This window comes from Serinus canaria, chromosome 19 (assembly GCF_022539315.1).
Source record: "Serinus canaria isolate serCan28SL12 chromosome 19, serCan2020, whole genome shotgun sequence".
In the NCBI taxonomy this organism is placed as follows: domain Eukaryota; kingdom Metazoa; phylum Chordata; class Aves; order Passeriformes; family Fringillidae; genus Serinus; species Serinus canaria.
In genome coordinates, this window is record NC_066332.1 from 3165069 (window position 1) to 3182271 (window position 17203).

General features: G+C 41.1%; 1 protein-coding gene across 1 annotated transcript in view; it reads right to left on the reverse strand.

Moving 5' to 3' along the window:
- Window positions 1-16634, reverse strand: part of ULK2 (unc-51 like autophagy activating kinase 2) — a 36435-nt gene extending 19801 nt beyond the window's left edge. Inside the window, exons 1-10 of the mRNA XM_018919470.3 lie at window positions 16406-16634; window positions 15156-15248; window positions 13902-13943; window positions 5597-5629; window positions 5196-5232; window positions 3597-3770; window positions 2453-2526; window positions 1827-1928; window positions 1420-1478; window positions 1037-1119 (exon numbers count right to left, since the gene is read on the reverse strand). Of these exons, the coding sequence (XP_018775015.2) occupies window positions 1037-1119; window positions 1420-1478; window positions 1827-1928; window positions 2453-2526; window positions 3597-3770; window positions 5196-5232; window positions 5597-5629; window positions 13902-13943; window positions 15156-15248; window positions 16406-16498 (790 nt within the window). The 5' untranslated portion in view covers window positions 16499-16634. The remainder of the gene's footprint in view (window positions 1-1036; window positions 1120-1419; window positions 1479-1826; window positions 1929-2452; window positions 2527-3596; window positions 3771-5195; window positions 5233-5596; window positions 5630-13901; window positions 13944-15155; window positions 15249-16405) is intronic.
- Between the last annotated feature and the right edge of the window lie 569 nt (window positions 16635-17203).

Here is a 17203-nt window from a genome sequence, read left to right on the forward strand (position 1 = left end):
GAACAATGCCATTATTCAGTTGAACACAGGGATCAGGTGCTCTCTCTGTGTTTGGTACAACACCTGCTGTTCTGCTTCATATTGCTGGAAGATCAACAACATTTCCAGGGCTATTTTTACTTTAACAACAGGCAACTGGGCTCTGCTAGAAACTCTCCCTTTCAGTCCCTTTGCTAAGCACATTCCCGAGCAGCCCCTTTGAGGCCCTTTAAGTGGCTCAGCCAAGGAAAACATGACTTTCAGCACTGCCATTCTGCTTTCTATTTTTCTTTTGAAGCACAAACGCTTTCTCCCACCACCACAAGTGATACAGTGAATTTCCCATGTTTGAAGAAACTGTAGGGATCAGCACACCCAGAGTGCAGAGTGGAATCAATTACTCACAGTCCATGTTTGTGAGGTATTATTTCTCCTACATGAAGAGATTTATATACTGACCAAAATAATTGGTGACATTCTACCCAATTATCATGAGTTTTTTCTGGATCTGAACTAAAATTTTAAGATGAATATTTCCTGGCAGCTATGATAAAACTGCATTAACAAGTAGTGCTGTAAAATTTAAATAAGCAGTATGAATATAATGACATACAAGATGCAGCTAAGAAGAATTAATCAAGATGTAACTGTTCAATAATGTGTTTCCAAAGTGGGTTCTTTCAGTACATGGAAATCAGAAATGTTTGCTCCTAGTCTGATGCTAAAACACCAAAGTAACAAAATAAGACTTCAACATAAAATTTAAGGTATAGCAGTAAATCCTTAAAGGAAAGGGCACAATTGGAAGAATTAAACTGATTTATATTTCACTACTCAAAAACAAAGTCATGATTTATGTGCATCACTTAATACTGACAGTAGTTATCCAGTGATTTGTTTTAGCTACTCTGCCTTCTTTATGAAAACAGAGAAGAAAAAAACCACTTCACTTCTCATGTAATTGGCTGTGGACAAAAGGTCAAGATAATTATTCTGGTCACATGAATACAACTAACAAGGAAAGTCAAAAGAGCAAGAGGAAAAAAGAAATACATACCAAAGTCCATTCTGTCCTTTTGGTTCCTCTGAAGCAAACCCAACAGCAGGTCAGCCAGGTAAGCTGATGTTTCCCTAGGAATGCTGCACACAAGAGGAAGTAAAACATGCATTAAATGTAATGCATGCATTGAATAATGCATAGCACATTGAATTTCAGGAAATCAGCATTCTGCCACGTCCCTAAGTCATCACTATCTGTGCTTTACAGTCCATTTAGTTTCAGCTAGGTACAAAGCAAGGTGCAACATGATTCACAGGTATCACACTACATCCTTGCAAACATAGCAACAGCAAATATTTTTATTAATCCCAGGCACTCTCCAAGATGAAAAAGTGTTCAATCAACAAGTGTAAGTGACAGGAAAGGCCATGGTGACATACCTAGGAATCAAATTCCTGTTCTTTTCATAAAACATTCTCAAATCTTGAGGACTATTGGCCTGTCAAATAAAAATGTACATTAATTAAAGCTCGGTTTCATGGAGGAAATAGCTTTTGTTCCTAAGCACACATACACAAAAAGGAGACTTTTGCATATGGACATTAAAGCAGAAAACACCAAGCAGAGCAATGCCTTCAGCACTGAGGCTCCTTATTTATGTATTTCCTCTAGATTGAACACACTCATCATGCAGACTAAGCATAAACAACTTCTCCCTTGGCATTCTCAAGCCTTTGCAGCACCAACACTCAGACATCACTTGCTTCTGCTTTCCTGACTAGAAGCAAGAGCCAGCCCCAGGAATGTCCTTCCGACTGAGAAGAGGGAAAAGGAAAGGAAGTGTTACCTGAAAAGGTGGTTTTCCAACAAGACACTGATAAATTACAGTTCCTATGCTCCACAGGTCTGCTTTAGCATCGTAGTGTTGAGACATAATCACTTCAGGGGCCTGGAAAGAACAGCAAATTCTCAGAAGGGAAAACAACAAAAGGAAAGCCAGAGCAATATGAATCTACTGTCAGAGATTTATTAACTGAGACCACTTCATTGCAAGAGAAAATTACCATTTTCATCTGCATCACATGGCTTGAGAGCTACCAGCTCCATCTAAAAGGAAAGCTGAGTTTCAAAACCACAAAGAAACTAGAAATGTTCATGTTCTAAAGAAAGCATCCAGCATTTGGCATGTTTGGGAAGAAGAGGGACGTGTTATTTACTTGGCTTCGGCAGTTCTTCTGGACAAAGAACCACTAAGAAATGATGGATGTCTCTCTGATTATAACAATCATGGTCTCAAAATCCCAAGGAAATAAAAAAAAAAAAAAGGTAGTAAAACTATGGAAAGGGGAACTGCACTCTGTCCCCGATCCTTGTAAAACAACACGAGGCATTTGCCAATCTGCAAGCAGGCAATTATTTTGTTTTGGTAGGAGAATGTTTGAGACAAGCAAGATAATGTGAAATATCCCTTACCATGTACATAGGGGAACCACACAGAGTTGCAGCCATCATGTTGCTGTGCAGATAACGAGCAAACCCAAAGTCAGCTGTGTAAAGAACAACCTTGGTCAATGAAGAGAAAGATCATTTTCAAATTTTACTGTCTAGAAATCACCTGTCTCCGACTAAAATCTGCTACAATTAACAGAGAGATTGAAAAAATACAGGTTTAATATCTAGCCAGCTACATGGAATATTAGAATCTTTGTCATGCTGAAAGAATAATGTATTATCTTTCAAATGAGCAAGCCAAGAAGCAGCAGTGACATCATTTACACAAACTGCTGCTCAGGCACCTCCCCAGCTGCAGAACAGCCTGTCTGGCATCAGCAAGAAAGGATTAAAGTCACTGGCTAAATATAAATGGCTCATTAAGAGTGATGAATATACAATCTGCCTGCAGTGAAATCACATCAGGTACAAGCTAAAGAAGTCAAGTTTCAGGTGCCTGAATTTTCCATGCAGGTAAAAGCATCTGAAGCTATCAAGTAAGGACAGCAAGGGAAGAAGTTTGGTCTCCCCTGGGCAGTTTTTGAGCAAAAGCACAGGAATGAACTTGTTTAAAACAAAGTAGCTTCAAATAACAGACAACAAGGAGTGATTAAAACTTCTGAAGTGGCCTCTGCAGAGGAGTTTGGTAGTATCATGAATATTTGACATCTCTCCCCTGTTACAAGGCCAAACCTCCCTTCAGCCATGCCAAAAACAGGTCATAACCTTCATTTCTAAAGCTCTCAAATAACCCTTAGGAGGATCTACCACTAAAAAAGAAAACAGCTGGAAATGCAATTGGAGTCTTGCACACACAGAATTTTGAAATGGGTTAAAGGCTACTCCCAGTTTCAAAAGTTAGATTTATACCTAATTAAAATAGCTTAGTACTAGAAACATCAGCTAAATAGATTTGTCCTGCAGATTTAATCAAACAAGTCTTTATGATTCAATCTTTTTTTATCCTGAGAACGCAGCACAGCATGAAGCTCATCATTCTTGACTTGCTGTCTGATTTGCATCAACTGAATACACTCCATATCCAGGACTTGAACAGGAGACACATTTCTGAGGGGGGAAACAACCCAAGAGTGCTGATTTCCCCTTCCAGAGAGGGAGGATGTACCTATTTTGATGCGTATGCCAGTGACGCTGGATTTGCGGCGGCTGGCGTAGGACAGCAGGATGTTCTGGGGTTTGAGGTCCCTGTGGATGATGCCTTTGCTGTGCAGGATCCTCATGGCTGCTGCAATCTGCTGCAGGAACACTCGGATGGTGTCCTCACTCAGAGTCCCCTTTGCTGGCAGTGAAACACACAGGAGCAGAGGGGAGAATAAATATCAATATCTTTAGGTAAAAGTCTGAAAACATAGTGAGTTATAATGTAATCATCATCAATTACAATCCAGTCTCCAGTGGTTTTCTACAAATGTAAATATTCTCAACAATATAGACATCACCATAGTTTTAGAGCCAATATAGACATCACCATAGTTTTAGAGCTCTAAATCATCTGTTTTTCCAGTCGTTTATTCAACTCTGTAGCATCGTAATTGTAAAACTTCTCAATTGCCATTAAATCTAAAATTAAATCTCATTAAGTCTCAAGCTGCACCAAGGGAAATTTATGTTGGATACTGGGAAAAAGTTTTTTACAGAAAGGGTGATAAAGTTCTGGAATGTTCTGCCCAGGGAGGTGGGGGAGTCACCATCCCCTGGGGGTGTTTAACAAAGCCTGGATGTGGCACTGGGGGCCAGGTTTAGTTGGGGCGTTGGGGCTGGGTTGGACTTGATGATCTTAAAAGTCTCTTCCAACCCAGTGATTCTGTGAAATCTTAAACTGGCTAAAAAGGCAAAGGAAGCAAGAAAATAAAAATTTCACATTAAGTACATCCAAAACTCATATTAAAACCTGAAGCCATAAAATTTGTTCTTTATGGGGATGCTGAGAACTACTCTGCTCAGAATTTTCATCCATGATAAAACTTATTTTGAAAGGAAAAAAAAGGAGATGTACTTTTGAAAGTCTCTTCTGAAGGTATTACCTCATTCTGCAGCCCAAAAAAGCACTGAACACAGGAGCTGGATTTCACTGTCTGAGTCTTTCCAAAGGTTTTAATGGCAAGTGAATTATGCTTTTAATACACACAGTTACCATAACAATAGCTGTGCATAAAAAAGATTCCTTCAACAGGCTGAGATACAAGGGCAAGTAGAATATTGTCATCATGAAAAATATGAAGATTAACATCTCTGCTCAAAATTTTGGTTGGAATAAGAATCCATTTGTCATGATTTAGAAATTCTGTCCTCACTTTGGGCAGAGCCATGGAAAATCTCTCCTAAGCCAGCACTGCCTCTTTTTCAGAGCATTATTACATAAGTAAATCAGTGTTTTTAAATTCACATCTCGGAAAAGAAAAACAGGTGGAATCCAAACACTGGGAACAGCCCCCAAAATGTAGTTTTAGAAATAGAAACCCACACATCTTTTCATCATGCTGCTGATGGTTAACTACAGCTTCTCCCTCATTGACAAATAAGGGAATGTTCCATTCAGCTGTGGCAAAAAATAAAAAAGCATTTTCTGTCTGTGTATTATCACATTCATTTACCCATATTTAAAGCACAAGCAAAAAAGTCTCAGAGAAACACCAATGGATGTGAGGAATACAGAATAAAAACACATAAAACAAAATAATAGGGAAATACAGTAATCAATTACCTTGTAAGTAATCTGCCAAGTCCCCACCATTGCAGTACTGTTAAAAACAAAGGGTTTTATTTAAAATACAAGCACTGAAACACCTGCTATATAATTTCTACTTTGTAATCTTTTAATGAAAATTAGATCCCTTCCAGCTGTTTGCCTTAAAATTGTTTTGTCAATTATTTGTAATTAATAATTTGGGGTGTCACCCTTGATCAATACTTTCAATATCACAACATGAAACTGAATAATTTATGAAACAAACAGCGCTGATAAATTTAATGGGGCACAGGAAATTCATAATTTACTTTTCAAAATAGTTTGTTTTAGCAACTAGTTAGTTTGCAGCTGTGCAAATGAACAATTTTGTCTAAAAGTCTTTAAAATCAACCAGAAACATACATGTTTACACATACCTCCATGACCAAAAAGACAGAATTGGGCATTTCCTAAAAGAGGAGAAGAAAAGTGATTTAAGAATGTGAGAATACAAAGTCTGTACCTGCATTAACCAAGTGGAACATGGGATTTTCCCATCACTGACACACCTTAATGTAAAGTCACTGTTTCAGAGCATAGCAAAAATCCAGATTCTCCACTATGAGATCTTTTACATTTCCAAAAATATTTCCATATGCAAAACCATAAAACCACCAGGCAATACTTCCATGAAGTGTCTCCCTGAGTGAGCCCTTGGCAGCAGCACATCCCTGCCATGCTCCTCATGGCAGAGTTGGGAGCTGTGTCCATCCTCCTCAGATTTTCCAAAGCACTCACCTCCCATGACCTCTCTGCAAGCTGAATTCCCTCTCTTGTAATTGGGGAAAAGTTCCTGAAAGACAGATTGCCTAACTTCTACTGTAAATTACCTACACACTTCACAAATCCAGTTACAAAAATAAATCCGTGCTTAAGCCTGACTGTAACAAAAACATTCATCCCATTTCCAAACATTTATTTTGTGTGAGGGAAGAAAGGCCTGACCTGTCTGTGCTAATAACAAACATTGTTTCCCACAGTCTCCTGCATAAGACAGTTCTGTTGGGCCTACAAAGTTGAAGATTCTGAGAGTTTTTATAAAGCAAGTTTTTTTTTTCTCCCTCTGAGCTGATTAAGATTGAAAGGAAAGAACACAAAGAGAACTGGAAGGAAACTAAAGGAAGTGTACAGTAAACAGGATGATGCTTTTATTTATACAGTGTGTTACCTCCCTTTCCCTTTAAAAATAAACTCAAACAAGGGTTGACAGATTGAGGGAAAATGTGGTTTTTTAAGGCAGTTGAAGGAAAAAAAGTGAGATGGTACCAGACAAGGCCAGGCACATGCCCCAGTGGGAAGTGGGACTGCAGACAGTCTGACTAAATCCTGCTAAAGTGTCACAAGAAAAGTCAAAAGGGACATTGCACAGCAAAATAAACACTGTGAACTCAGGCACCATTCTCTGTGCTTGCACTGACACTTCAGCAGATGCTCCATTTGACCACTCTGGCAAGAATTACCACCAGGGTGCCATTGTCAAGGGCTCACTAACAGTTTATGTTAGAAAGCTTGAAAAAGAGAAATAAAAGCAAAAATGGATCCAGGCTAGAGAAACCAATGACCCCTAAACACAGCCCAGAGCTCAGGGATGGCACAGCCCATCACAGACACTGACATCCAGACAACTCCAAACAATGGAAATAATTACAGTCCAAGATGAACTGGCTGGTTTAAGGGCAATTCTAGACTGTATTAGCCTGCTTCACTTTTGGGAAGCATTTAGTCACTCATGTCTGTGTGACAGAAATGCATTTGAGGTTCTTTCCAGCCCAAAACATCAAGCACATTTTGCAGATTTGTTTACATTTGGAAATTAGCTTTGAAGAAAGCAAGTTTCTAGGAACGAATCAAATCTGTTGGGAATGGCAGGCAAACTCCAACCAATAGAGTCTATTAAAGCAGCAGCAGATCACATTTCAGGAAGTCTCAATTGTTCAGTGTTTCTGCAATAGCTGTGGCCAACATGAACCATAATTTACATTCCTATAAACACCTCAAAACCTCAGTGCATACAGCAAAGCAAAAAAACCCATTAGTAATTACTTGCTTTGCAAATTACTGGAAATATATAATTGCTCCTTTCTGCATTGTTCCTTTGCAACAACACCTTCCTAGACAGAAGCCTGAAGATCACTTCACTTAAAGGATAACTGTGATGTGGAGCAGAAGAACCCAGCTAAGCAGCAGGAGAAGTCTATTCTCCAGTGACAAGAAAGCAGCTCAGCTCCTGGATTTCCACCCCAGCTCTGCAATCCCATCAATCACAAAGATGTTCCACGGTGTCAGAGCCTCCAGTGCACAAAAGCAGCAGCTTATGGCAGCATGTAATGCTCAGCTCATGACAGACATTTATTACATTTATTCATCACAGAGCTAAGAGGATGTGTTAGCTGGATTCCCTTGGAAACAAAGTCCTCTCAAATGAACTGCTCTCTTCAGAAACAGAGCTGATGATTTGCCCTGTTCTATCAGCCCTCACCTGTTTGGCAAGTCATTTCTGCAGACCACACTGGATTGCCCTCAAATAGAATTACTCTTTTTTTAAAAATTTATATTCTTGATAAAAAATAACAAATCAAGTCACCAAGTAAAGTCACAGTAAGAAGTAGAGCATGATTCCTTAATGTAGCTTAGAAAATCCTTTTTAAATAAATTAGCAGAGCAGATTAGAGATTCCACAAAGACATTTTCCCAGACTCAAAAGTCCTCTCCAATTCATAGTGAGGAAGTAATAGTTTGCACAGAACTGATACCAACCTCCCCAACCACAACTTGTCCCAAGTTCAACTCATAACCAAACACTTTTCAATATCCCACCAACACAAGCTTTACTTCAAAGCAGCTGAACTTGTTCAACCCTTCAGAGCTGCTCAAATTTTGCCTTACAGTTCTTGGCCAGCCTGACTGGGAATGTGATCTCCATTTTGGGAATACATTCATAATAGTTCTGGAGACATATTTTGCCCTTCTAAATTATTTTGCTGAACAATAAAGCTCTCCCTATCAACATTCCCCAGACTTGTGATTTCTGTTGACTGGCTGTGCAGAGCAAAGTGCTCAAAAAGGAAAGATTAGAAAACCAGCATGTTTCAGATCTAACGTTCAGGAATAAAGCTGATCTAGAATGTTATTTTAAACTGCCTCTTGAAACAGATAACAAAGCTTTCAGCAATTTGTATTGATGTACAGATCACAAAATTAGTGCAGCTGGAGTTGTTCTGACCTACACTTCTACCTAGATAAATAAGTAAAACAAGTAAGTAAAATAAATAAGCTGCTGTGTTGCAACAATTATCAGTTCTGCCCAGCAACACTTATTTGCTGCTGAAAGTTTCCTTGACAAAAGGAAACTTTTGCTCTTTTTATTCTGAATCTAAATTTTACTTGCTAGCCTTAGCAAAGGCTAATAGGAAACCAATTTACAATTCTGAAAGGTAAACAGATAAACCTAAGAGAAAGAGGTTAAGAGGGAATATATTTGCCACAATTTGCTATGTTTTAATCCAAGGCTTCCACCAGTTGTCTTGGGGGGATGCAAAGTTCCAACTTGAATCACAGTCTCAGCAAAGTAGCTCCATTTAAAAAAACATTAATTGAAAAAAGTCAAAACATCCATGGTTACTTCCAAGAGCTGTTCCTAGATCTCTGAAGTACTGGCAGAAACATTCCCTAGATTTCATTCTGGTTCACAAGCCCCCCTTTAGAACAAGCTGAAGGTCTGCAAGGAGCTGAGTGAGCTTCCAAAGCAGAAACTGTGGCAAATAGTTACTCTCTTTTCATTTCAAGTCTGTAGATTTTATTTCATTGCAGTTTAATGATGGGAGTCCCCAAAGCAGGAGAGTTAACCTGACAGCTTGTGCACTGCTGTTATCTGATTAATTTTCTGCTATGTTCATTTGTGCTACATTGGATATAATTTTTTAGCCAGGAACACACCTTTTTTTTTGGTTTTAAATAGATTTGGCAAAAATTCTAATGATATAGTGAAAAAGGCCAGGTCCAAATCTTCTAAAGGCTGTTTCTCTCTGTATTAGGCATTCTTGGTTTACTTTGTGAGTGCAACACAGCAATAACTTCAGTGTTCAGCTCCTACCACCCCAAGGACTGAACACTGTGTTAATTCTGACAAAATATTAAATCTCAGATTAAATGTCACTTGACGTGCCTGTAGGATTCAAACAGGGTGCATGCTGCCAATTATTCACATAAAAGAGCAATCAGCCATGGAGAAATGCACCGCAAGAACTGGATCATCCATTTGCTGTTAGTGAAATGCTGTATTTAACCAATATATGGGAAGTGGGGAAAGAGGCTCCTCTGCTGCCCAGCACCAAGGAAAGGCACAGCTGCTCTCAGCACACTTCTGTACTAAAAAATCATGTGAAACAGTTCTGAAATTCAAATTACAGCATCCAGGCACAGCAGGTAAGCAAACGACTACATAGTAACTCTTCTGAAACAGTTCTGAAATTCAAATTACAGGATCTAGGCATAGCAGGTAAGCTAAGGCCTGTGTAGTAACTCTAACTCTTTGGTTCTGTGGGTCACAGCAAATTCTAATCCTGGTTGTCTTCAACATTTACACTGGCATCATTCCTGCACTGTCATAACCAACCTTGCAGCTGGCATCAGCTGCCAGGTGGAGTTTCAAAACCTTTCCAGTTGCTAAAGGGCAGGATTTTTCTTTTATCTGAACAGCATGTTCTCATATGATTATTTCCATACATACACAGGGGATGGATATTGACAAATACAAAGGCCTTAAGCAAGGAGCTGAGGGGACAAAAAATAAAACTATTGAGACACTCTCTGTTCTGCTGGAAGTGTAGAGGCAATGAAAGCTGTGAGACACTGAGATCAGGAGTACACACAGGATGCCTGGAGCAAATATCTCAAGAAACACATGCAATAGTACCAGACCAACTGGAGTCCTTGGGTAAACCAGAGATATTTAATTCCTGCTGCTAAAACAACAGTTCCTCCCCTCAGCACCCCTACTAAGAACTCCTGGGCTCTCTGTCTACAGCAAAGCTGAGCTGTAAGTCCCAGAAAGATTTCTGGCTCCATTCCCACTGGCTTTCTCTGCTTCCAAGGACAGCAGAAGCAGCTGCAGGTTTTTTGTCTGCTCTGTACCAACAAGCTAAGACAAGAAACCATTTTTATCCAGATAGTGTTTCTCCAATAACACTCTAGAAATTAGTTCTCCCTAAACTACTGTTCAAATAGCAAACTTCAGACTCCATACAGTGAGGACATTAATTCACTCTCCTAAAATGCTATCTCCAAGATACATTACAGGCTTTCACTCTGAGAGCTGACATTCTAGAGAGGTTTTGAATTAAATTATTTGCTAAAACAGGCACTGTCTGGCACTATGGAAGAGATCAGTTCTACTCAGCACACACTTGGGATCATGAACTGCACAAAACTGTAAACTCATGTCCTAAATATAGAACATTCCAAATAACTTACTGATACCTTCATTCCACTTCAGTGGAATAGTTTATCCCAGGATCTCAGTGTATTCTACACTGGTAAATTAGAGGCTATTTTAGACTCCTTTTGCTTTTGAGAAACAGTGGCTCCACTCCTCCAATTAAAAGGATCCAAGACTGATTTTCTTTTGCAGGATGAATGACATTCCACAGCACCACCATGGGAAAAGTTGCATCCTTACACCATTTTAGAGATTTGAGAGATTTTTATTCTTGAATGACAGACAATCAAACACTTGCCCAAGAAGATAAGTGAAATGTGTCTCTTTTGCTATCCATCTATCATATCTGAGGGTTTTTTAAGCATTTCACAAAAAAATTCATTTCACTTGTAGAGGTGAGCTATTTTCCGGAACCCTACTGTTGAAAAACATTTGTCTCTCACAGATGGAGAGTTTTTATTTAAATATCTCTACAAGTTCCCTCAGCCTTAGCACCACAGCCTCCACACCCTGGTGTGTGCAGCTCCCCAGCCCTGGGAGGTGGCACCAAGAGTAGTGGAGTGCTCTGCTTACATAAAATGCTTATCTGCAGCTCAAACCTGTCAGAGCTGCACGTCCACCTCATGGAAATCAAGGGCAATTATCCTGCTGGCTGCAGAACAAAACAGTTTTATGCCACCATTAACACACAGCAGTTCACTGGGGTGTGGCTCCAGACGAATGGGCACTTCTAGTAATTGAACTCCAGACACACTAATAACATATCAAATGGTATTCCCAGGAGATGAAGGATGAGCAGTGGAGAAGGTCTGAAAATGTTCATGCACAATCAGCAGAATGGCCCACAAGTTCTCCTTGGATTTAATTAAAACCTCCACGGTGTATCTGTCTTTATTATGCTGACTTGTGTGAGTGGTCATGCAACAGGAACACAACCATAAATGAAGAGACATGGAGGAGAGGGAATCTAACAACTTCCTGAGAATCAATCCAAATGAAGCTTTTTGAAATACATAAAACAGGAACTGTACATTTATTCTCCAAAGATACATTCCAAATTGCTATGCAGAGATACAGCTTTAATCAAAAGTCCTGTCATGATTTTATTATGAGAGTGAAAATATTCATCCTTGATCACAATCAATTTACACTTTTTTCACTTAGTTTTGCCACTTTCATTGCACACCATCTTTTCAATATGAAAACTCAAAGCAACAATCATCTCTTGGCTTATTCAGCTACATGATCTGTCAAACTGCATCTGAAACAGGAGCATTTTCTTATTTCAAACTGTCTAAGGTTAAGAAAAGCTTCAGCCCAACACAACTACAAAAATAAAACAGACTCCCATTCACACTGAGGACTTCCTACTGTGACACAGACTCCACTGGCTCCAGCACTGAGGAAAAAAAATAGCTTCTGTAAACTTAGAAATAGCTTGAAATCCTAAAGTCTTATCTGCTGGACTGTATCACCATGTTCACAATACCCTGGCAAACAAAAAGGGCAGCACATGCTAGAACATGAAATGCTACAGAAAATTAGTAGGTGTAACAGCCTACTAGACATGTGAATGCCTTGCATAGTGCTCATTCTTGCTGGGTTATAAATTAATGTAATCACAGAAGTTAATGATGTCTGCCACTTCACAAACACAGCAGAAAGGGAAAAGCTTATTTGTGCAAGAGGCACACTCTTTATACCGTGTTTTGCAAAGCAATTTCTTCTGTAGAAGCAGCATCCTGCTGCCAAGCTTTGTGTTTGCTATGAATGTGTTTGAAATACATCAAGGTACAGGACACAAGTTTGCCCTTCTCTGTGCTTTAACTGCTCATTTCATTTAAACACAATAGCTGGTGACAAGCAGCAACATCCCCCTCTCAAATGGAGCAGCACTGATCATTCAAAAAGTCCTGTCACCCCTTCCTGGGGTGGAACAGAAAAGCCTAAAAGTTATGTTTATAAAAACCCTTTAGGTAAAGAAACCATAGACAACTGTAGGATTCTGTAGTCCTTGTGCATAAACCAAAAGAACAAGAGTTTCTCCAAAGCTCAGATGTTAAACCATCAGAATACCTAACTAGTCCACTACCCCCACACCAAGCTGCAGAGCTGACTAAGGAACCTCCATGTATAAACAACTGTAAATGATAAATCTGAAATTCAGCTGCTTACTCACACTCCAACACCCTCAGTCAACAATTCCAGTTGCTTTTGAGATGTCTGGACATACTAAATTTAGGATGCAGAGAGATTATTTCCACTTAGCAATGCTCAGGAAAACCTGGTCTCGTCAAGAAGCACAACAGACAATACTTTCCCTCTCAGAGCAGAAAACATCATTCAAAATTGAGAATTTTCAAGTCAAGATCCAAGGAAAACAGTCTCTAGATTGAACCTACAAGTTTTGATGCACAGTCAGCTGCTACATGAACATCTCAGCTTTGTACCCAAAGTCACTTGAGTCCTACAGCCCTAGAAATCCTGAGCCCACCTAATTTATGTCACATGAACACAGATTTCTATAGCAAGACACACATCCACACAAACTAAAAGCTTTTAGCACATGTAAAGACAGGAAAGACTGAATGTCACAATCTCTGCTTTGTGTTGCTTTGACTATGCAATGCCCCAAAGGTGCTTCTCAGTAATTTATTTTTTTTTTAATCAGTGTAACTGTATTTAAAATCAGGACTGAGCCTAGGAGATAAATGTATAGTTCTTATTCAAGCAGAACAAATGGCTGCATGAGCTGCCTCATGTCTTATTTAGCTTTGCTCCACACTGGCAGGCCTTAGGATACAAAAATGTACTTCCTAAGCAGAACACACTCCCCTAGACAGGCTGCAGAGCAACTCCTCCACCTCATCAGGCAGGACCCTGGCAATAAAGAGAGGACGACAATCTGAAGGAATTTAATTGAAAAGATCCAAGTGCTTGCTTGGCTTTTTTCACTCTACCCTGTTTTTCTGGACACATGCAACAGATCCATGTGACTGTGGTTTTCTGCTTCCTTCAGTTCCCCCTCACTGACACAGGGCTGAACACCACATTTCTTTGTCACACAGATCCCCAAGATGCTGCTCTTACTTGTTTTTGCTGAATTCCAAACTGATGACAGCAACAAAATAGATCCATTCAAAATAAACCCATTCAAAAACTTCTACTTGGCATACATGATATATATTCACTATATTTTCATCATTCATTTTAATGGAAATAAAAGGCATCAGAATATATTTTACCTGGACATCATAAAGAGCTACAATGTTCTCGTGCTGAAGTTCCTGTAAAATAAAATATTTGTATTATGTAAAAAGGTTATTAGTGTTACTCCTATTATTATTATTAATTGAATTTGCTGATTATCACCAAATCAGCATTATCAAAGAGAATCTTTTTAAGATGATCAGATGGAATTTAGAGGAAATCCCAGTTGTTTAGACAATATTTAAAGGATAAGGAAGTTAGGCAATATCTTGAGAGGTCATAAAAACATTTGGCTCCAGAACTTTATGTCAGAGACTTGTTACAGAAAGTACCAGAGCACAAGATCCTCTAATGAGCACTGAAAACTGACAAGATTTAATTTCCTACTCTTACACAATTTCTTGCTTAGTGAAGTAACCAACCTGACCATGTTCAAATCAACCTTGCTTTTATCATACAAAGAAAATCAAACCAAATAACATTAAATAAAACTCATGGACCAGCTCATAATAATTTGCAGCTGCTTAAAAAACTTTTGTTTGTTAAATACTTGCAGCACACTAATACACCCAACAACAGTTCTGGTATATAATAAATAAATGAGAATATAATATGTATATATTAATATATAAAGTAGTGATGTATCTCAAGAAGCTCAGAAACATGGGAAGAAAGCAGCACTCAGTATTACTGCAAAGCTGTGTGAAATGAGATGTGCAATTCAGGGAGCAGGGAATGCTAAATGACCACCCAAGGAGAAGTTTCCACAAAATAACACTGAAAAACTGAAAGATGCTGCATTACATTTCCTCTGCTAGAGCCACACTCCACATTTTAAGGCAATTGTCAGAAGTGGGCAGGTGCTTCAGGAATTAAAAGTCAGCTCACTGGTTTCAGCTTTCAAGGCACCTTTGAGCAAAAAAGATGAAGAAAGATCAAAGACTGATGCTTCACCCTCAGCTTGAATCTGCTGGGAAAAGGTGCCCCACTGGCCATCCTGAAGGACAAAGTCTTCCACATGTGCAATAAGCAAAGCCCAGAGACTGCTTCCACAACAATCTGCTACTTTTAACTCCAAAATCATGGTCACAAACTGTTCTGAGATATTTCCAGAACTAAAATTTAATTTTTTTCTGGTTTTCTTAGTATTTTTAGTTCTAGATCCCTAACAAAGAAATGTCACAGCAGCAATTACTGTGACAGCACCCATGACCTGGAATGAACTAGGTCAGAAGTCTCTTTTCCTTTTCAAGCAAAGCAGCTTTTAAAATCACTGCAACTTAACATACCTTTAAGATTTTTATTTCTTTTCCAAGTAGGATTTGTGACTTCGACAAGTTCTTTTTATTAATACTCTTTATGGCTACTTCCCAATCAGTTTTCTGGAAGTGAACAAAAAAAAGTACTGTTAGTTTACTTTTTTTTTTTCTAACTTTATGTTCTAAAACACAGAGAAAAAGTTGCAAGACCACCCCTCTTCTACCCACCAGTTATTACTACATCACGTGACACCATCAAGAACTATTTAATTACACAGCTATTAAAATCCAGCTTCAGCTACATTGCATTTTAATGGATTCCGAAGCATTAGAAAAAAGGACAAAACAAAACCTAAGTAATCATATCCCATTTACTTTTTGGTAGCAGTGCTATGGATCTGCTTTTTTACACCTCTCACAATGATCAAGTTACTTTTACTGTCCTTTAAGGACTTCTCATTTTCAGCTTTTCTACACTCTGCAGATGAAAACTGCACAGAACCCCCTCTGTTTTAAGCAAGCTTATATATTGTCTATTTATATACTATCCAAAAAGAAACTATTTATTTGTGAGGTGGAAGCACCTTCATTGGCCTTTAAAGTTTCCGTTTCCCTTTCTCCTTTTTTTTAACCCCAAAATCACTGCACCGCGCCTCTCCAAGCCATGAGCGCTGCCTTAATCCTCCAAAACGCTAAATCTCAAGGGCTGTTTTCTGGAAAGCAAAGCTCTTTAGGCACCAGAATAAACTCACAGCATCAAGAAACCATAACGTAACTATGAATATCCGGGGCGATGAGCAAGTCACGCCAGGAAACCAGACACCTCTGAATTTAAGAAATCTTCAGCCAATCCCAAAGGAGACAATTTTCCATTAGATCCCTCGTTATCCAGCGAGATAAACATGACCCTCCCGACAAACAAAGGGCTCAGCCTCCCCTACAGCTGCAACTCTCCCCTCGCTGCTATGGCAGGGACAGGGGAGAAGCGGTGGGACCGCGGACAGGCCGGTGGGGCTGAGGGAAGGGAAAAAATAAAAGATTTTATGGATGCCGGGGCCGGATCCCGGCTCAGGGCCGCGGGGCAGCCGCGGGCCTCAGCCCAGCCCGCACCTCCCTTCGGCTCTTTTTTCTCCCCGAACACCCAAACCACGTCAAAACTCCGCAGAGGACACAACCCCCCCACCACCGCCGCAGCTGTCACCCACCCGAGGGGCTCCTGTCGGCCCCGGGTTGTGTAACCAGCCCCGCTCCGGCTGCGGGCGAAGCCCGTCGCTGTTTACCTTGCGGTGGCGACCTTTGAAGACCACAGCAAAGGCTCCGTGTCCTATCAGGTCCTTCTTGCTGTACTCAAAGTCCCCCACCAGCTCCATCATCCCTCAGCGGGGCATGAAGCCCCCGGGAAGGACGGAGGGAAAACAAAGGGGTTCTTCCTCCAGCTACAGCCGCCTCACGGCAGCCGGCGGCGGGGTGGGAGCCTGCCCCGGTCCTGGCTGCCCCCGGCGGCGGGGGCAGCTCCTCTCATAGCGCCGCAGACCCCCGGGCCGGCGGGGCTGCTGCAGGGCGTCACCGAGGCGAGGGGCTCCGTCGGGCATGGGGAGGGGAAAGAGGGGAATCTCAGGGGTCGGGTGTGAGGGGACAGCGCGGCATCGGCGCCGGGACGAGGGGCCTTCTCAGCGGGGAAGGGGGCTCCGTGCCCTGCTGCTGCCCGGCCCCATGGCCCCGCCACAGCGGGGGCTGCCAGCGCCGCGGCCCCGCTCAGGGACCGAACCCCAGAGCATCCAGCGACGCGGGGGGAGGCGCGGCCCACGGCTCCGGGGATGGCTGTCGCTGTCGCCGCCGCAGCCCTCGCGAGAGGGAAGGAAGCAGTGAGGGTGCGGACGGGGGTCTCTCAGGCCGCCCAGCGCCTCGCGGGGCTCCTGCCGCTCCACCACTTCCTCCACAGAGATCCGCACTCAACCAGCCCCGGCCGCGAGTGCCCAGCCCTCTGCACCGCCCCGCGGATCTTATAAGCCGCAGTGCGCAGGTCCGGGCGCTCGGGTGCTTCCGCCGGCGGCCAAAGAGTGCCTCACCCCGGGTAA